We start from the raw sequence: 26,247 nt of genomic DNA on the forward strand, positions 1-26,247 counted from the left end.
TTGGCCCATCTTGTCTATGCTCATCTTGCTCTGTACAGTCCAATCAACCTGCACCTGAACCATAGCCCTCCACACCTCTCCCATCCATCCTTATCCAAACTTGTCTTAAATGCTGCAGTCAAACCTACATCCACCTCTTCCCCTGGCAGCTCGTTCTACACTTGACCCGCCCTATTCAATGTTTCCCTGTAGCTCGTCCTCAAATCCCGGCGACATCCTTGTAAACAGTGACACGTTAATCTTCAAAAGTTCTACCTTGAGAGTTTGGTGTCTCGAGCTACTCGCCCAACCTCCGAGCTCTTTGTGCTAGACGGGTTTCCACCACGTAGTTACCGGGGAATGACAAAGTTGTGGTAGTGTAGTGGTCAGCATGACAATATTACAGCTTGGGGCATCAGATGTTTGGAGTTCAATCCTGGTGTTCTCTGTAAGGAGTCTGTACATTCTCTGCGCAGAATGTGTGGGTTTCTCCAAGTGCACCAGTTTCTTCCCACGATACAAAGAAATACCCGTTAGTAGGTTGTTGAAAATTGTTCCATGATTAGGCTAGGATTAAATAGGTGAGCTGTCAGGGGCTGAAGACCTGTTCCACAGTGTATCTCTAAACAAGTAAATAAATAACTTCAGGAGTATTCAGGCTACAGCTTGAATAATGTGTACAGTGCTGGTCATGCTTAGTAGGAAAGATGTGAGTGCACAGCAGGGGCTGCAGGGGAGTTGTTTTTACTGGGCTTGGCACTGCTTTCCCTGTGGCACAGGAAGCTGACGGAAAACAGTTTTGTGATTTACACAACATATCTATGAGGGAGGATCTCATTGACAATCTATCGACTATTGAAAGGCCTCGATAGGGTGGATGTGTCATATAATGGGGAAGTCTGGGACCAGAGGGCAGAGATGAGGAATTTTTTTAGTCAGTGGATGGTGAATCTGTGGAATTCATTGCCACAGACGTCTGTGGAAGCCAAGTCATTGAGCGCATTTAAAGGAAAGGTTGATAAGTTCTTGATTAATTAGAGTGTCAAAAGATTAAGGGGAGAAAGCTGGAGAATGGGATTGAGCAGGATAACAAATCAGCCATGATGGAATAGCAGAGCAGACTCAGAGGTTAAAGGCCCGCTTCTCCTAAGTGCTGGAGGAATGAGCTGCTTCTACAGAAGGGAATAATCTGTTGATGTTTCAGGCGAAAACCCTTCATCCAGACCAATTTGTGATGCTCTTGTTACAACTGTATAAGATGTTGGCAAGAATGCATTTGTAATTGTGTTCAGTTTTGATCACAGTAGCTGTAGGGAAGATGCCATTAAGCTGGAAAGAGCTTAGAGGAGATTTACCAGGATGTTACCAGGACTCAGGGGACTGAGTTACAGAGACAGGTTGCACAGGCTGGGACTTGCTTCACTGCAGTGTAGGGGAATGAGGGGTGTTATTAATGTGTGTAAATCTTGAGGGGCACAGACGGTGAATGCACACAGTCTTTATCTCAGAGATGGGGAATCGAGAAGAATAGGGAGAGGGAGAGAGATTGGCTTTATTTATCACATGTACACCAAAACGTACAATGAAATGCATCGTTTGTGTCAACAACCAGCACCTGAAGATGTGCTGGGGACAGCATGCCAGTGTCGCCATGCTTCTGGTCCCAAAAGGGAAGCCCACAACTTTAGAAAGTTGGAGGAAACCGCAGCGCCCAGAGGAAACTCACGCATTCACGGGGAGAGTGTACACTCTACTACAGACAGTGGCAGGAATTGAACCCCAATCGCTGACGCTGTATAGAGTTACACTCCAGTGCTGGCCCACTAAACATCTGATTGGCAACTTTTTCACAGGCGGGTGGTCAGTGTGTGGAAGGAGCTGCTAAAGGAAGTAGTTAATGCAGATACAACATTTGAAAGGCAGTTGGACTGGTACAAGAATAGGAAAGATTTAGAGGGATATGGGCCAAAAGCAGGCAAATGGAATTGGTTTAAATGGGCACCTTGGTTGACTTGGACTGTTTGGACAGGAGGACCTGTTTCATTCAGTGGTGCTGGACTCTAATTGCAGAGGAGCCAGAATAAGGACCCATTTCAGATGAAGAGGAGGATTTTAAGATAGGTTTTGAGCTAGCGTATGAAAGTGTAACTGAGTCTGCATCCCTTAGAGTTTTAGGTATTGAGTTTAGGATCTTGGTTCAAAAAAACTGACCTGATCTTTTGAGGGAAATTATTTAAATTTAAGAGAATGGTGTAAGAAGACCTCAGAGCTTGAGCAGGATTATAAAACGAAAGTGATTCTGTGATGTACTCTGGTCCTTGATAATTAAAAATAGATGGTAGAAAGATTAGAAAAAAAATATGTTGGTATGAGTCTGGAATTCACTGGCTTAATGGTGGGTAGAGGCAGAAATGTCCTTTAGACCATAAGACATTAGAGCAGAGTTATGCCATTCGGCTCGTGATCAGGGCTAATCCACTTCCCCCTCAACCCCATTCTGCCTTCTTCCCATAACCTTTCATGCCTTGACTTATTAAGAATCTATCAACGTCTGCCTTAAATATACTCAATGACTTGGCCTCCACAGCTGCTTGAGACAGTAAATTCCACAGATCCGCCACCTAAAATTCCTCGTCTCCATTCTCAATGGACATCCCTCTATTCTGAGGCTATGCCCTCTGATCCTGGACTCCCCTACCATGGGAAACGTCCTCTTCATGTCTGTGTTTAAATTAAACTTGTGCATGGACTTTTGGCATGCAGGACAAGGACTTGCAAAGGTTCAAAGTAAATTTATTATCAAAGTACTTGTATGTCACCATTTATAGCTGTTGAGCATTTGATTTGCCAAATAGTTGCCACCTGTGTTATAAAAAAAATCTGATTCAATGACAAGTTGCAAAAAATCATTTGTATCTACAGAAACGTGGAAGACTGTCTGGTGATCCATTTGAGGTGCTCATCACACTTATAGGAGTTGACACTATGTAGAAGTAATGGTGGAATTGAGCAGAGCAAGGAGAAATTAAAGTTTTTGCAAAGCTCCACACCTTTTGCATTCCATGGCTCTGCTCATAAAACTGAGGATGATTCTCAATGTCCAAAGTAAATTTATTATCAAAGTACACTGTATACTACCCAGAGATTCATTTTTTCATGGGCATTCACTGTAGATATAAAGAAACACTATAGATTCAATAGAAATCTACGTCCAAACAACCAGTGTGCAAAAGAAGACACTGAACATGCAAAAAAAGCAATAATATTGAGAACATGAGTTGCAGAGTTCTTGAGTGATTTCCTTCCTAAATAATCTCATTAACATGACTATGTCATCTCTATGCAGGAGTCTTCCCTCAAGATATCATTCCTCATGATACGTCATCAGACGAGGAAGATGAAGATGATTTCAGTTGGAAAAAGAAGAAACGAAGACGGGAAATGGGATTGTTGGAGGAGGAAGAAGAGGGTGAGATGGTTTCTGCAATTTGATATTAATTCAATGTATACATATTTCACAAAACATCCTTCAGGCCTTGCTAGACCTTCCTTTGAATTGGATTGTGATTTCTGTTGAACATCTCAGTTTCTTTTTCCCCAGTTAAGAAGAAAGCAGTGAAAGGGAAAAACAAAAAGAAACGGCGTTCCAAAGGGAGGCTTCCAGCAGCAACCAATGAGAATGAGGAGCCAGCAGGCGAGATTGAGAAGGAAGTAGCTGGTCCCACAGTCCAGGAACCCCCGAGGAAAAAGAAGAAAAGATCGAGACCAGTGGATACAGCTGTGACCTTAGAGAGTACCTTATTGAGCAGTGACGCGCCGAGGATTGAAACGTCGGGACAGGAAGATCTACTTGGGGAAGACCAAGTGAGCCAGTCCAAGTCAGACACACAACCTTTGATACCCATTGTTCCCAAACGGAAGAAGAAGAAGAAAGAGGAGGAGGAGGCTCAGCTCTCTAATGGGAAGAGTTCACCTGAAGATTCAACTCCCAGCGAGCCGGTAGTCAGGCAGAAAGCAGGAGGAGTCCTGGTGAAACTTAAGAAGCAAAACAAGAAAGGAGTTGTTGGCGATGAAGGTGATGCAGCATCTGCCAGCCAGGCACCAGTCAGGAAAAAGAGAAAGGTGAAGGAGCTGACTGAGAGGCCCGTCCAGAGACAGAAACTGATGAGAAGTGTAAGTTGGAATTTTATTATCTTATTTAGAGATACAGCATTAACAGGTTCTTCTGGCCCTATGAGCCAGGGCAAACCAATTCTGCCCATGGCCTATAAACATATTTAGTGGGGGGTAGAGGGTAGGTTCTGGACGCCTGAGGAACCAAAGCTCACAACAACCGATAACCAGCTGACTAGCTTGTTTGGACCCAGCAAAGACGAGTGGCCAGTGCGATAGCCAACCATTGAGAGCAGCAAGTCGAGCCAATATAAGTGCAAGCACTCGGCAGAAACATCACTCAGTTGTGCACTGATGATGATGCCTCAATTGGTGATGAAATATTTTGTGACCAGTCCTCCAGGCTCGACGAACCACCCTCTAAACAGGCCTATTAACCCATACATCTATGGGATTTGGAAGGAAGTTTGCAGAGAAGTCCACAAGTCTGACAGCAGTGTGTTGTTCCTTCACTTCCCAGACGTGATTTCATCTCTCATTTTCTCTGATAGGAGACCAGTTAGCCCACTGGTCTTCAGCGAGCTGTGGCTTTTCTCTCTGGAGTGAAGGAGGGTGAGAGGTGACTTAGTGCGGGACACGGTGATGACAAATAGATCGAGTGAACAGCCAGCAGTTTTTTCCCAGGGTGGAAATAGCTAATGCCAAGGGGTGTAATTTGAAGGTGATTGGAGGAAAGTATAGAGAGATGTTAGAGGTAGGTTTTTTACACAGAGAGTGGTGGGTTCCATTACTGATGATTTCCATTTTATACCTGATGGAAGTAAGCGAGAGCCAGGCACCTACCGAACAGAGCCGACTCCCATTTGGATAAGCAGGGCAGCACTGTGAGGGTCATGTGTTTTGATTCCTCAGGTGCCCTCAATACCATCCAGCCCTCACTGCTGGGGGAAAGCTCCGTTCAGTGTAAGTGGGCACTTCCATTGTTTCCTGGACCATCTGACTAGCAGACCACAGTTTGTGCAGCTTCAGAGCTGTGTGTCAGACATGACTATAAGCAGCACTGGGGCCCCACAGGGGATTGTATTGGCTCCCGTCCTGTTTACCCTGTATACTTCAGACTTCAGATGCAACACTGACTCATGTCATCTGTGTAAATTCTCTGTCAACTCAGCAATAGTTGGGTGTATAAAGAGAGGACAGGAGGATGAATACAGGGCCCTGGTGGAGGACATTGTCAAATGGTGTAAGCTGAATCATCTGCAGGTCCACATCAGTAAGACAAAGCAGATGGTGATGGACTTTAGGAAGACTGAGCTTGCACTGCTCCCTGTTACTATTGAAGGTGAGGACCTACAAGTATGTGGGTGTGCACCTGGATGACAGATTTGAGTGGAGCACCAACACAGAGGCTGTGTACAAGAAGGAACAGAGTTGCCTCTACTTCCTGAGGAGACTGAGGTCCTTTGGAGTATGCATGCCTCTCCTTGACATGTTATACCAGTCTGTTGTTGCCAATACAATCTTCAAAGTGGTGGTGTGCTGGGGCAATGGCATCAACACTTTCTGCCCTTGATACCAACAGGCCCAATAAACTGATTAGAAAGTCTGGCTCTGGTGTAGGAGTCAAACTTGACACACTGGATATTGACCCTACGGAAAATCCTGGCAATTCTGGACAATGTTTCTCACCCTCTGTGTGCCACCTTGGCTGAACAGAGGAGCATTTTAGTAATAGACTAAGACAACTGCACAGCTCCAAAGAGTGCTATGTGAGGTCATTCTTGCCCTTGACCATTAGGCTCTATAATGAGTCAGCCTATATTCAGGGAAGTGATTACCCCCTCCTGGTAAGACTGTTATTAACCTTGGCTTGCCAGAGCTCTGTTTTATTTTTAATGTAATTTACTGTTTTTTCTCTCTTACTTCTCCTAATATTTGTGCACTTGCAATGCTACTGTGACACTGTAATTTTCTTTTGGATCGATAAAGTATCAATCTACTGTCCTTGATGGGCATTGGTACTTCATTTAAACAAATGCGGGCCAAACTCTGTATTGTCAGCTGCACGAGTCCATGAGTGCGCCAGTGCAATGAAAAACTTGCCTGCAGCTGCATCACAGGAACATAGTTTCAGATCATCATCATCCACCCAACAAAAATAACAAATTATACACTTTTACAAGAAATAATACAATTAGAAACAATAATGTCTAGATTAGTGCAAAGTGGTCATAGTGCTAAACTGTAGTAATTAGAGTTGTGCCAGTTGGTTCATGAACTGAATGGCTGAAGGGAAGTAGCTGTTCCTGTACCTGGTAGTGTGGGACTTCCGGCTTCTGTATCTCCTGCCCACTGATAACTGCAAGAAGATAGCGTGGCCTGGATGGTGGAGATCTTTGATTATTGGCTGTGCAATAAAGTCTCTAAGGTGCACGTGTCAAGTACAGAATTATGGTTGAGTGGTTTTTCAAATTGCTGTTTCTGAGACTGAAGCTTGCTTTCTGTTAAGGCTTCCAATTGTGAGGATTCTTGGATTTAGTGTCATAGAAAAGTACAGTGCACAAACAAGCTCGGCCCATCTAGTCCATGCTGAACCATTTAACCTGCCTAGTCCCACTAACCTGCCCTCCGTACCCCTCCCATCCACATACCTATCCAAACTTCTCAATCTTGGAATCAAAATTGCATCCACCACTTGCAGTGGCAGCTCATTCCACACCCTCACCACCTTCTGAGTGAAGAAGGTCCCCCTCGGATTCCCCTTAAACTTTTCACCTTTAATCCATGACCTCTAGTGGTAGTCCCACCCAACCTCAGTGGAACCTCATTTGCACTGTGGAACTCTGAAATCAATGCATGTTGTGGTTATCAATGTACTCACTACCCCGAACTCTTCCACTGTGCAGTACTGCGCATTCTACCCAATTCTGCCACTGAAGAGAGGATAAACTGCACGACAAATTGGAAACTTAACCTCTGCAGCTTCCAGTCTAGAGTGGGAATTCATTACCACAGATGGCTGTCAAGGCCGAGTCATGGGGTGTATTTAAAGCAGAGGTTGATAGGTTCTGGAGTAGTAGGGCATCTGAGGTTCCATGAAGGAGAATGGGCTTAAGAGGGATAAATAATCAGCCATGGTCAAATGGCAGAGTCGTCTCAGTGGGCAAAATGGCATAATTCTGCTCCTATGTCTTATGGTCTTTGTTTCATGGTGTGGATAGGTAACCCTTACTTTTCTGGTGACTTCCTCTTGGCATGTACAAAGGCTGATAGAGGTATCATCTCCCCAGCACCCCACCATTTGCAATCTAGAGATTAGTTAGTGATCTTTGGATAATGGAGTATTGAGAGCTGGAGAAACTCTGTCCTACCTCCAGAATCTGGGAAAAGTGAGATTTTTGGGTTTGTGCTGAGAAGCTATCACTCAATGACTTTGTCCTTTCTCCCATTGGTGACGTTTGGGCTGACTTGTTCAGATGCTTGTGGAGTTCTGATCAATCTTTCTATAAACAGTTCGGTTTTATCCCTATCAGGCCACAGTCCAGGGTGATGCTAGGCCAAGTGCTCCCATCAAGACCTTGAACGCAGCGGAAGCGAGCGAGTTTGTGAAATTTGAGAAAGTTTCTATACCAAACTCCATCTTCAAGAGAGCGAGGAGTGCTGGAACTACGCCTAAACCGTGTAAGGAGGTGAGAATGCTTTTCTAAATTCTGATCCACAAACTCCACACTCCCCTTGCCGGAGATGTCGTGTTTGTCATGTTGTATTGAGTCATAAAACAATATAGACCTTCAGCTAGTCCTCATTTCCTCAGTTCAGCGCATATCTCTCCATGGGGGCAGCGCAGTAGCATAGTGATTAGCATAACACTACTCAATTCCCACCGCTATCTATAAGTAGTTTGTACATTCTCCCTGTGACCACGTGGGTTTCTTACCACATTCCTAAGACATACGAGTTAGTAGGTTAATTGGTCACAGGTATAATTGGGCAGTGCAGGCTCATTGGTCCAGAACGGCATGTTAGCATATCGTATCTCTTTATATTAAAAAAATGAAATAACTATCCAAGTGCTTCTCAAATGGTGCCTCAACATCTTCCTCTGGCAGCTCGTTCTATATACCCACCTCTAATCGAGTTCCCCCTTTCACCTTAAACTTGTGCCACCTAATTTTAGACTCCCCTCCCCTGAGGAAAAGATTGTGACAGTCCACCTTGTCTATGTAGAACACCCTGGGCCTTAGCTGTACACTGTTGTGACTGATGTTGTTGAACCTGTGAGTCTTCTGTCAATAGAATGTGGAGAAGATAGAGACATGGCATGTTTGCTCGGTGGAAGAACAACATGCCACACACCATCAGTCTACAGGCTGTGCTACTTGGACATAGGCTATATATTTTTTTGGGGATTGCATGTTTTCTGCTATTGTGGCTAGATGAGCTGTGTGCTTTGTGTGAGTGTTAAAGTCTGTCCCGAGCCATATAGGCTCATCAGGCCGGTGCTTCTTTCCGGTTTCCGTGGCGTGAAGCGACTGAGAGTACGAGACTCTCCCCCGGATAGGACGCCAGTCTATCACGAGGTTAACCCCCAGCATTTTTGCCGGTACCCATTTTCAGCTGGGTGGACTAGAGCAATGTGTGGTTAAGTGCTTTGCTCAAGGACACACATGCTATCCTGGCTGGGGCTCAAACTCACGACCTTCAGATTGTTAGTCCAACACCTTAACCACTTGGCCACATGGCACACTTGTGTGAGTGTTGGTACTGTGTTTTGCACCTTGGCCCCAGAGGAGACTATTTCACTTGGCTATATATGTGTGTAGGGTGTCCAGGGAGGGGTAACACCTCTGGTGAAGTGGCTTGATGTGTCCATTCCAGGACAGCTCACTCACTTTTGGCCCCCACTGACACTTAGCTCTCACCTCTGGCTCCAAGTGTGTCAACAGCCACACCCAAAACACTGCTTTTACAGGTGAGATAAATCAGGTGAGGGTATACGGCGGCCTCATACCCCAGTGAGATAGAGACGTGCCTGTCCTACCGTGCAAAGTCAGCCCCAACGGACTACAGTAAAATCCAATGGCCGGGAAGGCGGTACTGCATCGCTCCGTGGAGAGCGAAAAGCATGACAAGGCACAGAAGACGTCATGGTCATTCACTGCAACCAAGGAAGACCCCAATTTTTGACGCTTGTTTGTACCTCTGAGTCCAGATTTGTGGAGTCAAGAAAGCAGAACTGTCACAGTGGCTTTTCCACTTTATAAACTCTACTGTGCAGGTTGTCTTTGTTCAATTAAACTTGAACAAAAACAATGTCTCCCTCTAGAGTTTGGAACAATATTAGGATAGATTGGTGATCAGATCCCAAGCAGGGGTGTCTTCATCAATTATCTGGACTCTGAAAACCCACACTCATTCCTCAATCACACTTTATCTTATTTGTGCACAAGGAGACACATGTCCCCTGTCACCACATAATTATGATGCCTAAACATTTGTATACAGAATTGATCAGCAGTAGCAGATATTAACCATCTGGTAAACTATATATTCAAACTCCATATTTGTATAATCAATCACACTACAATAATACAGGTATTAATAACCTGTAGAATCTCCAGGTTACAGGCCAATAATAATACTTCGGAATTAGTAAATTAAATGAACAATAGTAGGTGTCACCCAGGAACCCTTCGTTTGCATTCTTGTCTCCGTGTGCCAAATGACATTGTTCCTCTGCTGTGCAAAGGGAGGCTGTGATCTTCAAAGACCTCTCTTGCCTGGACATTGTCTTAACCCTTGCTTTGCTGCTACTTCCACAGGGGGTGCACTGGAGCATTCTGGCCCTGCTCTCACCCTTCAGTACCATATCCTGTCTGATCCCGCTGTATTACTGCTCTCAGTTGGACGTTTCTTTTGCATGTGGAAGCTGGCGTGCAGCCTTGTTCTTTCTGCCTCATTAGATCAAGCTTAATTATCATTCAACCATACATGAGTATAGCGTTCCTCCTTGGCCATGGTGTAAAACACATCACCAACAGCACGTATAGCATGTATGGTTACAACAGCAGAAAAAGACAGTCACAAATAACTAATATACCAAAAGTCCCCCAGTGGCATTGCCTGTAGAATGATTGTTCTGGTCTAGCTTGTTCTTCCACTGAGCAAATACTGGAGGGCAGCACCACGGGACCCCAGCGGGGCCAGTCTGCCCAGCCTCCTGAGGTCCACGTCCATAGATCCCTCGAAGTTGCTACACAAGTTGATAGGGTTGTTAGGAAGGCCTGTGGTGTGTTGGAGATTTAATTCAAGAGCTGTGAGATGATGTTTAGACCACAGTTCAGTTTCAGTTGCTTATTATAGGAAAGATGTGGAAGTGTTAGAGACAGTGCAGAGCAGATTTACCAAGATGCTTAAGAGGACAGGTTGAGTGAGCTAGGGCTAGTGAAAGAGGGTGAGGAGCAATTTGTTAGAGGTGAAGATGATAAGAGGCATAGATAGAATGGATAGCCAGAGACTTTTCCCAGGGCATAAATGGCTGGTAAAAGGGGGCATAATTTTTTGGGTAATTGGGGGAACATTACTGGGGGGGGGAGGGATGAGCTTTTTTTTACAGAGGGCATGGAATGCGGTGCCAAGGGTGGTTACAAGCAAATACAATAGGAGCTTTTAACAAACTCTTAAGTGGGTACATGGACGATAAAAAATGGAGGGATATGTGAGAGGAAAGGATTAGTTTGATCTTTGAGTAGGTTGAAAGGTTAGTACGACATTGTGGGCTGAAGTGCTTGTATTGTGCTGGACTGGTCTATGTACTTAGTTACCTGCTCACTAATCTCTGCATTCTAGAACATTCTGCAACCAGTTACATTCAGGTGTCCCTGTTCTCTCTATGGTCCAGACCACCCCTATGACTGTTCCCACAGGGTTACTCTTGTTTTCTATATTCACAGCCAAGACCGTCTTTACACCTGGTACTACACTGCCCTTCAGGCCTAAGGGTGTTCAAACAAGAGGTCTAGTTGCACAAAGACACAAGAGACTGCAGATGCTTAATTCTGGACCAGAGACCTAACTGCTGGAGGAACTCAGCAGGTCAGGCAGCATCTACAAACAGTTAACATTTTTGGTTGAGGCCCTTCATCTCGACATGAGACATCAACTTTCCTCTTGCCTCCACAGATGCTGCCCGACCCGCTGAGTTCTTCCAGCAGTTAGTCTTTGGGTCTTGTTGCATTGCGTTCTTTATTTGAAATATGCTTTTTGTTTCCTGCACCACAGATTAAAGCCATGCCAACTTCCAGTGCAAAGAAAGTGCGGTTTGGGCTGAGAAAGAACACAACGGCAGGTAAAGCATGCTGTCATGTTGGACAGAATTACCCAGCATTGCTGCTGGTTCATTCACAGTCCTCCACAAATGAGTACTTAAAGAATGAGATGAAAGATTTTTTGAAGATGAGGATTAGCTTTATTTGTCATATGTACATTGAAACATACAGTGAGATGTGTCTTTGTGTCAACAACTAAAGCGGCCTGAGGATGTGGTAGGATGCCCCTAGTGTCACCATGCTTCCAGCACCAACATAGTATACCTACAGCTCACTACCCTAGCCCACACGATTGTGGGGAGAACATACAAACTTCTTACATTCAGTGGCAGGAATCATATCCCAATTGGTGATAGACTACTGATTGCACTAACTGTTACACTACAATGCAATCCTCCTTGTGTACCATGTGCCCTGACCTTGTGGGCCACCCTACTCCATGGGATATTGTCCAAGGCTTTCCTAAAGCCCATGCTGCTGTGGAGGAGACAATTATCAGGGATCTCACCTGCATGGAACCACACTGAGTCTTCCTCCCCCTCAGGCTCTACCTTTTCAAGTGAAGAGAAATCGTCTCCCTTGGAATTTTTCCCATTATTTCACTCATGACAATGTAAAGCTCTTTGGCCTGTATTCCTGGCTTGCCCCTGCTGCCCTTTTTTTAATAAGGGAACAACATGAAAGTAAATTCATTATCAAAGTACATATATATCACCATATACAGCCCTGAGTCATAGAGAAGTACAGCACAGAAATGGGTCTTTCAGCCCATTTAGTCCAAGCCAAAAAAATTTAACCTGACTGCTCCCATCCAACCTGCACTGGGGCCATAGCTCTCCATACCCCTACCATCCATGTACTTATCCAAACTTTTTTTTGAAATCAAGCCCGCATTCACAACTTGTGCTGGCAGCCCATTCCATACTCTGAATGAAGTAGTTTCCCTTCATGTTCCCCTTAAGCTCACAGTTCACCTTTCACCCTTAAGCCATGACTTCTGGTTACAGTCCCACCCAACTTCAGTGGAAAAAGCCTGCTTGCATTTACCCTATCTGGATCCCTCATAATTTTGTATACCTCCATCAAATCTCCTCTCAATCTTCGATGTTCTAAAAAATACAGTCCTAACCTATTCAATCTTTCCTTATAACTCGGGTCCTCCAGATCCAGCAACATCCTTGTAAATCTTTTGTGTACTCTTTCAACCTTATTTACATCTTTCCTGTAGGTAGGTGACCAAAACTGCACACAATACTCCAAATTAGGCCTCATTAATGTCTTATACAATGTCAACATGACATCCCATCTCCTGTACTCAGTACTTTGATTTATGAAGGCCAAAATGCCAAAAGCTTTCTTTACGACTGTAACTACCTGTGACACCACTTTCTACAAATTATGTACCGGAGTTCCTAGGTCCCTTTGTTCGTCCTCAGGGCCCTACCATTCACTGTGTAAGACCTACCAAAGTGTAGAACCTCACACTTGTCTGCATTAAATTCCATCTGCCGTTTTTCAGATGATGCAAGACATTATAGCCTTTGTCACTGTCCACTACACCCCTAATCTTGGTATCATCCACAAATTTGCTGATCCGGTTAACCATGATCATTGCTACAGATGACAAACAACAACGGCTTACCAACATCTGCGTCCACAACCTGTCCAGTAACTGTTCTGGCACTCTGGTTCCCATCCCCCTGCAACTCTAGTTTAAACCTCACTGTGTAGTATTAACAAACCTTACTGCTTAGGATATTAATCCTCCTCCAGTTCAGGTGCAGACTGTCCCTTCTGTACAGGTCCCATCTTTCCTGGAAGAGAGCCCAGTGATCCAAAAATCTTATGCCCTCCCTCCTACACCAACTCCTTAGCCGCATATTAAACTGTGTAATCTTCTTAGTTCTGGCCTCACTAGCACGTGGCACCAGTAGCAATCCCGAGATCACAACCCTGGAGATCGTGCCATTTAACTTAGCATCTAACCCCCTGAACTCCCTATGCAGAACCTTGTCACTCATCCTGCCCATGTCATTGGTACCTACATGAACCATGACGTCTGGCTGTTCACCCTCCCACTTAAGAATGCTGAGGACTCAATGCGGTATGTGTCAGATCCTGGCACTCGGGAGTTAATGTACCATCAGGGAATCTCGTTCCCACCCACAGAACCTCCTGTCCATTCCCTAACTAGTGAATCTCTTGTTTTGAGATTGAATCTCCTAACACCACAACTTGCCTCTTGCCTCTTCTTCCCCCTTTCCCTTCTAAGTCACAGAGCCAGACTCAGTGCCCGAAACACAACCGCTGTGAGGCCATTCCTCACCCCCTGCTTCCGACAGTATCCAAGGTGGCATACAGTCGGCCCTCCTTATGCGCAGATTGGGAAAACCGGGAAGTTCTCTCTCCAGCACTTGTTTCAGAAAGTACAGACTTTTTTTCTTGTCATCATTCCCTAAACAATACAGTATAACAACTATTTACGTAGCATTTATATTGTATTAGGTATTATAAGTAATCTAGAGATGATTTAAAGTATACAGGAGGATGTGCATAGGTTATCGCAGATCAGGAATTGAAAAATTAATGAAGTTCTCTAACTCAGAACAGGTACATCCGGTATTATTTAACGTCAGTTACTCAAATGTTTGTCTTAGTATACAGTATATATTTTACCTTTCTATGCATATAAAACACTTAAGAAACGTATGTATTTCAATAATTAAACCACTGTGTTGCTTAGTAATAATAGCAGCTTTCATCGGGGCAGGGCCTTCACATGCTGCATTATTTTCACTTTATCCTTTAAAATTGTTCCGATCGTTGACCGACTGTAGCCTAACGCTTTTCCAATGACTGATGGCATTTCACCGCTTTCCGATCGCTTAATTATTTCCACTTTATTTTCAATTGTGATCGTTTTCTGGAACAGAAGCACTGTGGGCAGCGGGTCCTGAGTTCCGCTGGGTCCTAAAGTCCACCACACTGAGACAGGTTAAATAAGGTCCAGAGCTCCACTGGGTGCTTAAGCATTCACGGTTTTTGGTGTCCATGGGGGGTCCTGGAACCAATCCCCCATGTATAAGGAGGGCTGACTGTACCTGTTGTTGAAGGGGGTGGCCACTGGCTCCTTAACCCATTCCCCTTCTTGATTGTCACCCAGTTTCCTGTTTCCTGTACCTTGGTTGTAATGACCTCTCTAGATGTCCAATGCCACCCCCTGAACCTCCCAAATGATCTGGAATTCATCCAGTTCCTGCTCCAATTCCTTAACGCATTTTGTTAGAAGCTGCAACTGGATGCACTTCTCACGGCTGTAGTCGTCAGTGATACTGGAGGTCTCTGCTTTCCCATATCTTTCAAGAGGAGCATTCAGTTACCCTGCCTGGCATTTCTACTGTCCTAGCTGAGCAGATATAAAGGAGGGAAGGGGAGGAAAAACTTAACCTAGAGCTTTTCTCTCCTTTGCTTTCTCTGAGTGAAGCCTTTCTCTGCGACAGAAGCAACAATTACTGGAAAATTCACCAGTTATATAGGTGATTATATAAAGATATAAGCACCCCGCTGAAAAGTTAAATTACAAGAAAGAATAAAAGGGGAATGGTGATTCTACCTTCCCCACCCACCCCCCAATCCAACAGCATCATGTTTTAATCTTTGTTTTTGTTTTCAGAATTTAAAAGGACTGACAAAAGCATTCTGGTGAGCCCGGACGGGACGTCCCGCGTCGCATTTGACCCAAAACAACGGCCTCCCCACAGCGTGTTAAAGTCCAACTCAACGCCAACCTGCTCCCCTGCCCTAAGGCCTAAGCGAGCATCATTCTCGGTGAAGAAACGGCCCACAGCTATGGACTTCTTCTGAGCACAGCCCACCACACTTATGTCTCTACAAGTCAGTACTGGTTGTCAGCCCATTCACTCAGTGGTACGCTCTCTGCCAGCTGGGCTGTGCACTCACCCAAAGTCACCAATTAGTTCTTGCCCAGGCAGATACCAGCGGACTGCCTTCTCCCACTTCCAACCCCCTTCCCACTCTCCTCTCCAGGGAATGTTGTTGGGTGGCATAAAGAAAAATGCTTCTTCTTTGGCTTCCTCTTAGTTGCCTGCTCTGGTTAAGGTGCAGGTCCTCAGCACGCAGCAGTTTGGGTGTTATAAAAGCTGTTACTATTCCTGTTAAATCAGGGGCCAGGGTCCCACACTGAGCTACTGCTGAGGGGCGCAGTGCTGTGGAATGGCTGAAATGTCACAGGGACTGAGGGAGTGCCACACTTCCACACAGATGTTATCGAAGTACTCCCTGCTCTTCCTTTGAAATCTTGGAGAAATTCATCGGGTTTGAAAGATGGCTGAGAAATTGGAATAAGAATATTGTCACAACACGGAACTGTTCCATTTGGCTTATCCATACCTGTAAAGGACAATGCAAAATCCACAGTACGGTTTTGTCTTTTATCGGAGGATTTGTCTCAGTCGCCATCAGGTTGATGACATTTCTCCCCATCATTGTTATACCTCAAACACTGGGCAATAAAAAGAAATCTGGCTGGTTTCTAAAACTGCTGCTACATTTCTCCTAGTGTTACACGTGCGTGCTTTCCACACTCCCGCTCAGGAGTAAATGTTTTATTGAACCACACACCTGGTTACAGGAATGTATTCAGTCCCTGGTCTTCTGTATTAACTGTACCCCACGGAATGGAGGGGTGGGGTGGTGCCTACAGCCAAATGACTAAGTTTAAAATGAAGATGAGCTTTATTTGTCACCTATACATTGGAACCTGGAAACATACAGTGAAATGTGCAATTTGCATCAACAACCAACACACTCCAAGGGTGTGCTGGGAGCAGCCCACGAGTGTCGCCCAGCTTCTGGAGCAGACGGAGGAAAGCCACACTGTTGTGGGGAGACCGTATAAACTCCTTCCAGACAGCAGCTGGAGTCAATGCCCACTTGCTGGTGCTATGAAATGCCATGCTACTGTACCACAGAAAAGCTTAGGAGGTTCCATTTAGAACAAAGCACAGTACAGTACAGGCCCTTCAGCCCGTGATGTTGGGTTGGGTTGGCCTTTTAACCTACTCTTGCTATCAGTCTACCCCTTCCTTCCCTCCCACATCGCTCTCTATTTTTCTGTCATCCATGAGCTTAAGGGTCTCTTAAATGTCAATGTCAAAGTACGTTTATTGTCAAATATATATACTTTATACAGCCTTGAGATTTGTCTTCTTACAGGCAGTTACAAAGCAGAGACCCAGTAGAACGCATTGAAACAAAAGATCATCAAACACCCAAGGTGCAGAGGGGAAAACAAAATAAAAACTGTGCGAACAATAAAAGTAAGTAAGTAACATTCCAAACTGAAATTCACAAAAGTGAGTTCACACTGCAGTCCACAGCCACAGTTCGGAGAAGAGACGAGTAATCCTTGCTGAGTAATGAGTTGAAGTTCTGCGCGGAGGCAAGTAAACCTCATGGAGTGTGCCTCACCTCCAGACCCATCACCCTGCCCTTCTCAACCTGGCCTTGCTCTCGGACCCAGGCCCTGTCAAGATCACAAGACCCACCAAGGGGAACAGCCTTTCCACATCTACTCTGTCCAACCCTTTCAACATTCGAAATAGACAATAGTGCAGAAGTAGACCATTCGGCCCTTCGAGCCTGCACCGCCATTTTGAGATCATGGCTGATCATCTACTATCAATACCCGGTTCCTGCCTTGTCCCCATATCCCTTGATACCCCTATCCATAAGATACCTATCTAGCTCCTTCTTGAAAGCATCCAGAGAATTGGCCTCCACTACCTTCCGAGGCAATGCATTCCAGACCCCCACAACTCTCTGGGAGAAAAAGTTTTTCCTTAACTCTGTCCTAAATGACCTACCCCTTATTCTCAAACCATGCCTTCTGGTACTGGACTCTCCCAGCATCTGGAACATATTTCCTGCCTCTATCTTGTCCAATCCCTTAATAATCTTATATGTTTCGATCAAATCCCCTCTCAATCTCCTTAATTCCAGCGTGTACAAGCCCAGTCTCTCTAACCTCTCTGCATAAGACAGTCCAGACATCCCAGGAATTAACCTCGTGAATCTACGCTGCACTTCCTCTACAGCCGGGATGTCCTTCCTTAACCCTGGAGACCAAAACTGTACACAATACTCCAGGTGTGGTCTCACCAGGGCTCTGTACAAATGCAAGAGGATTTCCTTGCTCTTGTACTCAATTCCCTTTGTAATAAATGTTTCTGTTGCTTCAATATGCTCTCAGGCATCTCAATTTGGCCTGTGCCAAAATTTGCCAATTCAACTCAGCACATAAATTGGTCAAATCTGGGGTCTTTGCTTGCTCTCGGGCCGGGATCCAGGCCGTGCCACCTCGACTCTGCATTGCCTTGCCTTGCTTCTGTTCTGCTGAATTGAATTGCCTGTTTGCTCCAGGAATGACCAAACATTGGCTCAAACCTGAGCCCCACTGCCTTGATTCAGCCCATACGCACCAAGCCGCTGCTGTCCTGCAGAGTGTTGCATGCACGTCCCCCCGGTAGTGACCTTTATTACTCCCCTTGCCATTTCTGGAGTGTGCAGTGTTGTGCCTCTGGCAGCTGCCTCTCCCACAGTTCGACGGCTCTGGTTCTGTTTCTGCACTGCACCTCTGATTTACGCAGATTAAGTTCATTCCTGGTCACAGTGAAGAATAGGCTGCATCTTTGTCCCCGGAGAGAGATTCCATCAGCCTGCCCTTTGGCTCTATTAACATTCTCACGCTGTAAGAGAGCACAGCAACTCGTTGAAGGCCCTTTGTGCTCATTCATCTGTCCAATTGCACAGTCTGTAGGCCTGGATCCCGTTCAAAATCCTTTCCTCAGTTCAAGTATCTGTTCAGTTCACAAATGGAATACAGATAGTGAAGATTCATTCCTGTAAAATGTGTTGGCCAGTCTCCATCAGCAGCATGGTGTTGCTTGTGAGAGTTCTGCTGCCTCTGAATTGAGATTCATCATTGCAGTGACACCCTGCAATGGACAGTGAATCCACAAGACAAAGGGGCCGAATTAGGCCATTTATTCCATTGAATCTGCTTCACCATTCCATAATGTCTCATTTATTATCCATTTCAACCCCATTCTCCTCCCTTCTCCACATAATCTGTGATGCCCTGACTAATCAAGAACCTATCAACCTCCACTTTAAAAATATCCAGTGACTTGGCCTCCACAGTGGTCTGTTTAATAAATCCCACTGATTCACCACCCTCTGGCGAAAGAAATACCTCATCGCTGTTCCAATGGACATTCCTCTATTCTGAGGCTGTGCCCTCTGGCCTTAGACTCACTCATTATAGGAAGCATCCTCTCTGAGTGGAAACCATCGTCCCACAGACCCTTGAAACAATCTAGGAATGTTCAGTTCAAGGCTACGTTATTCATTGCAGGTTTCAGTCTGCTGTGATCAAAATTGTGCAAAATAGCAAATAAAATAAAAGAATAACCAGAAAATGTAAAACGAACTGCAGTCTGCAATCCATTAACCATGCTGATTAAACATCAAGACTCAAGACTCGGCAGCCGTGAGTTAGAGGGAGAGAGACTCGTCAGAAGCAGGCAGATGGCACTGAACACTCGCTTCCCTTCCACTCTTGTCCTTGTTGATTTCAATCTTGCTCGTTCTTTAATCGGTGAGAAATAGTCCATCTCCAGGTCACACACTGCACTCCAAACCTCACTGAATTCCCTCAAATACAACAAGCACCTGATCACTGAATAGGCCTGAAAACACACCATCAAAGTATAAATCACAGGTTTCAATCACATGCAGCTTAGTAGTAGAATTGTGTTGAGCATGATCTTCAAGATTTCTGAATTCGCTCCCTGTTTAGAAAGTAATCTGCGTCTTTATTGCTTATTTCATACCTTCCAGTTTCTAACTGCCACCTGAGGGATAAGGTGAGCCTTGCAATTTCTGGATCTGTGTTTGCAAGCCTGACAGTTCCAACTTCCTTCTTCAGGCAAGTGCCTCTGTACTTGAGCTATGCGGCGATCTGTTGAAATGTGTTTCAACAGAGTGCTGTAATCCTGCTGAAGGCACTGTTCCTCAAAAACACAAGCCCGTTCCACCTGCACTGCCATTCAGTAAGCGCAAACTGATCTCCCTTGATACTTTTATCCAGCATTTCAAAGTTCAGAGTAACTTTATTATCAAAGTACATAAATAGTATGTCACCATGAGATTAATTTTCTTGCAGGCATTCACAGTAGATAAGAACAAAAGACATGGGAGCAAAATGGCAGATCTGCTGTGCCTTCCCATCATGGCTCATCCCAGATCCCACTCAACCTCAAACACCTGCCTTCTCACCTTATCCTTTGATGCCCTGACCAATCAGGAAAATATCAACTTCCTCCTTACATATACCCACAGACTTGACCTCCACTGTGGTCTGTAGCACAGCATTCCACAGATTTTCTACTCTATGGCTAAAAAATAATCCCCCTTACCTCTGTACTGAAGGGTGGCCCCTCAATTTTGAGGCTGTGTCTTCTAGTTTAGGAAGCATCCACTCCACATCCACCCAGCTAGTCCTTTCAGCATTCAGTATGTTCCAATGAGATCCCTCTGCATTCTTCTCAATTCCGGTGAGTACAGGCCCAAAGCTGCCAAATGCTCTTCATACATTAACCCCTTCATTCCTGGAATCATTGTCGTGAACCTCCTCTGAACTTTTCAATGACAACATGTTCTTTCAGAGATATGGGGTCCAAAACTTGACAATACTCCAAGTGCAGCCTGACTAGTGTTTTATGAAGGCTCAGCGTTATCTCCTTGCTTTTATATTCTTCTCCCCTTGAAATAAATGCCAACATTGCAGTTGCATTCTTTACCACAGACTCAACCTGTAGATTAACCTGGGAGTCTTGCACAGGGACTCCCAAGTCCCTCTGCACCTCTGATATTTGAACCTTCACCCTGTTTCCACACTATTGTTGCTATTACCAAAATACATTATTATACATTTCCCAACACTGTATTCCATCTGCCAATTTTTGCCCATTCTTCCAATTTGCCTAAGTCCTGCTGCTATCACATTTGCTTCCTCAGCACTACCTACCCTTCCACCTATCTTTGTATCATCCACAAACTTTGCCACAAAGCCATCAATTCCATTATCTAAATCACTGACAATGTGAAAAGTAGCGGTCTCAATACTGACTCCTGAGGAACCACTAGTCACTGGCAGCCAACCAGTAATGGCCCCTTTTATTCTCACTCGCTGCCTTCTGCCTGTCAGCCGTTCCGCTATCCATGCAAGTATTTTTCCTGTAACGCCACAGGGTTTTATCTTGTTAAGCAGCCTCGTGATGTGTCTGAGGGAAGAGAAGTGGGTGCAGTTACTATTACAAGAAGGTTCTCAAAAACCTGAAAGACCTAAAAGTGCTCAAGTCACCAAGACCAGATGAACTGCATCCTAACGTTCTGAAAGAGGTGGTGTTAGAGATTATGGCAGCTTTAGCAACGACCTTTCAAAAATCAATGGACTCTGGCATGGTGCCGGAGGACTGGAAATTATAAAGGTCACTCCACCCTTTAAGAAAGGAGGAAGGCAGCAAAAAAGGAAACTATAGATCGGTTAGCCTGACATAAGTGGTTGGACTCAATTATTAAGGATGAGGTTATGGAGTACTTGGTGACACAGGACAAGATAGTACAAAGTCAGCATGGTTTCTTTCAGGGAAAATCCTGCCTGACGAACATGTTGGAATTCTTTGAGAAGATTGCAAGTAGGATAGTTAAGGGGATGCAGTGGATGTTGTATATTTGGACTTTCAAAAGGTGTTTGACAAGATGCCACACATGAGGCTGCTTACCAAGTTAAGAGTCCATGCATGGTATTACAGGAAAGTTACTAACGTGGTTAGAGCATTGGCTGACCAGTAGGAGGCAGTGAGTGGGAATAAAAGGATCCTTGTCTGGTTGACTGCCAGTGACTAATGGTGCTTTGCAGGGGTTGGTGTTGGGACCACTTTTTATGCTGTAAATGATTTAGATGATGGAATAGATGTCTTTGTTACCAAGTTTGAAGATGATACAAAGATTGGTGGAGGGGCAGGTAGTGTTGAGAAAACAGGTAGGATGCAGAAGGACTTAGACAGATTAGGAGAATGGGCAGGAAAGTGGCAAATGAAATACAATGTTGGACAATGCATGGTCATGCACTTTGGTAGTAGAAATAAATGCAGACTATTTTCTAAACGGGGAGAAAATCCAGGAATCTGAGATGCAGAGGGACTTGGGAGTCCTTGTGCAAAACATCCTGAAGGTTAACTGGCAAGTAGAGTTGGTGGTGAGGAAGGCAAATGCCATGTTAGCAACATTTCAAGAGGTCTAGAATACAAGAGCAAGAGTGTGATGCTGAGGTGAGGCCTCACCTTCAGTATTGTGAACAGTTTTGGTCTCCTCATCTTAGAAAAGATGTGCTGGCATCGGAGAGGGTCCTGAGAAAGTTCACAAGGATGATTCCGGGAATGAAAGGGTTATATAAGGAACAGATGGAGGTGGGGGATCTCATCAAAACCTTTTGAATGTTGAAAGACCTAGATAGAGTTGATGTGGAAAGGATGTTTCCCATGGTGGGAGTGTCTAGGACAAGAGGACACAGTCTTGGGATAGAGGGATGCCCTTTCAAGACAGATGTGGAGAAATTTCTTTAGCCAGAGGGTGATGAATTTGTTGCCACTGGCAGCTGTGGAGGCCAGGTTGTTGGGTGTATTTAAGGCAGAGATTGATAGGTTCTCGATTGGACATGGCATCAAAGGTTACGGGAGAAGACAGAACTGGGGTTGAGGAGGAGATAGGAAAAGGATCAGCTATGATTGAATGGTGGAGCAGACTCGATGGGACAGATGGCCTAATTCTGCTCCTATGTCTTATGTGTGGCATCTTATCAAATGCCTTCTGAAAATCCAAGTAAATGACATCGACTGCCTCTCTTTTGTCCACCCTGCTTGTTACTTCCTCGAAGATCTCAACACTTTTGTCAGGCAATATTTCCCTTTTATAGAAACTATGCTGAATTATTTTATCATTAATCTCCAAGCACCTTGAAACCTCATCCTTAATAATAGACTCCACACTTTCCCAACCACTGAGGTTAGGCTAATTAATTTCCTTCCTTTTGCCTTTTGTGAAGTGGAGTGATGTTTGCAATTTTCCATTCCTCCGGTACCATGCCTGAATCAAGTGATTCTTGAAAGATAGAAATAAATACAATTGAATCAGTGAAAAATTACACAAAGATAGACAAACATTATGCAAAGAAAGCAGTACAAAAATGAATGATAAATTAGTTGTTTAATAATATTGAGTACATGATTTGTAGAGTTCTGAAAAAGTGAGTCCATAGGCAGTGCAGTCAGGTCAGAGTTGAGATGTTCGAGAGCCTGATGATTGAGGTTTAATAGCTGTTCCTGAACCTGGTGGTGTGGGTACTGAGGCTCTTGTATCACCTAGCTGTTGGCAGCAGCAAGAAGAGAGCATGGCCTGGATGGGAGTGTCATTGATGATGAGATTGAGTTGCTTCCTGATCAAAAATCTGTCAATCCTTTCAGTGAACTAAGTGACTGAGGCTGCAGAGTGGCAAGTTCCAAAGGTCCGTCATCTTCAGAGTGACAGAATTGTCCCCACCTCTCCCCTCACTCCTAATCAAACTTCAGAGTGACAAAATTGTCCCCACCTCTCCCCTTACTCCTAATCAACCTTCAGAGTGACAAAATTGTCCCCACCTCTCCCCTCACTCCTAATCAACCTTCAGAGTGACAGAATTGTCCCCACCTCTTCCCTTACTCCTAATCAACCTTCAGAGTGATAAAATTGTTCCCACCTCTTCCCTTACTCCTAATCAACCTTCAGAGTGATAAAATTGTTCCCACCTCTCCCCTTACTCCTAATCAACCTTCAGAGTGACAAAATTGTCCCCACCTCTTCCCTTACTCCTAATCAACCTTCAGAGTGACAGAATTGTCCCCACCTCTCCCCTCACTCCTAATCAACCTTCAGAGTGACAGAATTGTCCCCACCTCTTCCCTTACTCCTAATCAACCTTCAGAGTGACAAAATTGTCCCCACCTCTCCCCTCACTCCTAATCAAACTTCAGAGTGACAAAATTGTCCCCACCTCTCCCCTTACTCCTAATCAACCTTCAGAGTGACAAAATTGTCCCCACCTCTCCCCTTACTCCTAATCAACCTTCAGAGTGACAAAATTGTCCCCACCTAATCAACCTTCAGAGTGACAGAATTGTCCCCCACCTCTCCCCTTACTCCTAATCAGCCTTCAGAGTGACAAAATTTTCCCCACCTCTCCCCTTACTCCTAATCAACCTTCCCTTTACTCTAAAGTCCTGCCGTGGTTCCAAACTCCTCAGTCAGGGGAAGCATTCTTCCTGCATTGACACTCAGTAGCCACTCTTTTATAAACACGACAGAGTCTAGATGATGGAAATCACTGCTATTACCAGTCTGTATCAGTCTCTGCCATTCCTTTGGGCTTATCAGCTGTTTGGAGATGGGGACCTATTAAATGGGCAACAGCTTGCTCTCCATATGGTACTGCCTCGGCTTGTGTGCTTGCTATGAAGTTAAAAGTACATTAATTATGTATACGTTATACAACCTTGACATCTGCTTAACAAAGAAGCCCAAAAGGACTGATTTTAAAAAAACTGTTGAACACCTAAACTGCAGAGAGAGAAAAATGGTGCAAGTAACATTCAGAATAAAAGTGAGTCCATAGACATGAAGCTGGAAGCAGGACACAGTTTCAGCCTCGTGCAACTGGAGCAGGCCACAGCCTCGGTTCAGCACAGAGCCAAGTGAATGTTGTGGAGCAGCCCTTGCCTTATTACGACGTGCAGCGTTTTTTATCCATCTGGCCCAGTGTTTAAATCATTCAAACTTCAGGTTGTTCCTTGCTCTGGGCCCAGGCCTGTTGCATCGATACACCCTGGGCCTGGACCTCGCTGCCACATTCCAGCCTGTACACGACCTTCACAATTAGCCCAGCACTTTGATCAAACTTTACTCTCAGTGGACGGGCCTCGAATCTGCCTCTTTTCCGCTCCAACCTTGCCTCAAATATACATTGACCTTGCCCTGATTTTGCCTCAAAAGTGCTTCAACTCAACTTCACCTTGCACCCATACACTTCAATCCTTGTCTCAGCCACACCTCTACCTGTCTCTCCATGTTTGTGGTGGTTGTTTACCATAAATTTTACTAGAAAATGTGTTATTAATAAAGTTCTTAGTTGTATTCCTTGTTTTATCTGTTACCAGTAAGTAGTGACTAGACTTCACCAGCACCATCCTAGACTGGAAGACAGCTAGGGAGCAACATCCAAGGTCAACCCCGACCAACAGAAGACCTCAATAAATTGAAGCCGATTGGAAGAAAGAATTGGTGGGGGGGAGTGATATGAGGTAGTTTTTTTCTTAACACAGAGAGTGGTGGGTGTGTGGAACAACCTGCCAGAGTGGTGGCTGAGGCAGATACATTAAAGGAATTTAAGATCATTAGATATAGGGGCTGAATTAGGCGATCAAATCTGCTCTGCCATTTCATCATGGCTGATCCATTTCCCTCAGCCTCAATCTCCTGGTTTCTCAACACCAGCTCCATAGCCAAGAAAGCCCAGCAGCGTCTCTACTTTCTGTGAAGGTGAGAAAAGTCCATCTCCCAACCCCCATCCTCATCACATTCTACAGGGGATGCATTGAGAGCGTCCTGAGCAGCTGCATCACTGCCTGGTTCGGAAATTGCACCGTCTCAGATCGCAAGACCCTGCAACGGATAGTGAGGGCAGCTGAGAAGATCATCGAGGTCTCTCTTCCCACTATTACAGAAATTTACACCACATGCTGCATCTGCAAAGTTAACAGCATTGTGGAGGACCTCACACAAACTCTTGTCCCTCCTGCCATCTGGCAAAAGGTACCTAAGCATTTGGTCTCTCACAACCAGACTGTGCAACATTTTCTTCCCCCCAAGCCATCAGACTCCCCAATACTCAAAGTCTAGACTGACATCTACATCATTTATTATTATGTTGAAATTTGTCCTCTACTGTGCCTACTACTGTTTCGATTTTACTGTGTACTGTACCAGCAGTTTATGAACAAAATGACAATAAACTTGACTTGACCTGACTTGATAATCCTTCATGCTCTGACCTATCAAGAACCTACCAACTTCTTTCTTAAATGTACCCAATGACTTGGACTCCACAGCCGCCTATACCAATGAATTCCAAAGATTCACCACTCTCTGGCAAAGAAAAATTCCTTCCCATCTAAATGGACGTCCCTCTATTCTGAGGATGTGTCCTCTAGTCCTAGACTCCCCCACTATAGGGAACATCCTCTCCACATCCACTCTATCTGTGTCCTCTGGTTCTAGACTCCCCCACTATAGGGAACATCCTCTCCACATCCACTCTATCTGTGCCCTCTGGTCCTAGACTCCCCACTATAGGGAACATCCTCTCCACATCCACTCTATCTGTGCCCTCTGGTCCTAGACCCCCACTATAGGAAACATCCTCTCCACATCCACTCTATCTGTGTCCTCTGGTCCTAGACTCCCCCACTATAGGAAACATCCTCTCCACATCCACTCTAGCTGTGTCCTCTGGTCTTAGACTCCCTCACTACAGGAAACATCCTCTCCACATCCACTCTATCTGTGTCCTCTGGTTCTAGACTCCCCCACTATAGGAAGCATCCTCTCCACATCCACTGTATCTGTACCCTCTGGTCCTAGACTCCCCCATTAA

General features: G+C 44.9%; 1 protein-coding gene across 2 annotated transcripts in view; it reads left to right on the top strand.

Annotated features, from left to right (window-relative positions):
• Positions 1-18,929, top strand: part of LOC132393575 (ribosomal RNA processing protein 1 homolog A-like) — a 39,199-nt gene extending 20,270 nt beyond the window's left edge. Inside the window, exons 12-16 of one of the 2 annotated variants that reach the window (XM_059969010.1) lie at positions 3,326-3,448; positions 3,581-4,152; positions 7,626-7,781; positions 11,374-11,440; positions 15,094-18,929. In XM_059969010.1, coding sequence (XP_059824993.1) covers positions 3,326-3,448; positions 3,581-4,152; positions 7,626-7,781; positions 11,374-11,440; positions 15,094-15,284 — 1,109 coding nt within the window. In that variant the 3' untranslated portion in view covers positions 15,285-18,929. The remainder of the gene's footprint in view (positions 1-3,325; positions 3,449-3,580; positions 4,153-7,625; positions 7,782-11,373; positions 11,441-15,093) is intronic. The other variant, XM_059969011.1, reaches the window with a different exon arrangement.
• Positions 18,930-26,247: the final 7,318 nt, after the last annotated feature.

Source organism: Hypanus sabinus, chromosome 4 (assembly GCF_030144855.1).
Source record: "Hypanus sabinus isolate sHypSab1 chromosome 4, sHypSab1.hap1, whole genome shotgun sequence".
NCBI lineage: Eukaryota > Metazoa > Chordata > Chondrichthyes > Myliobatiformes > Dasyatidae > Hypanus > Hypanus sabinus.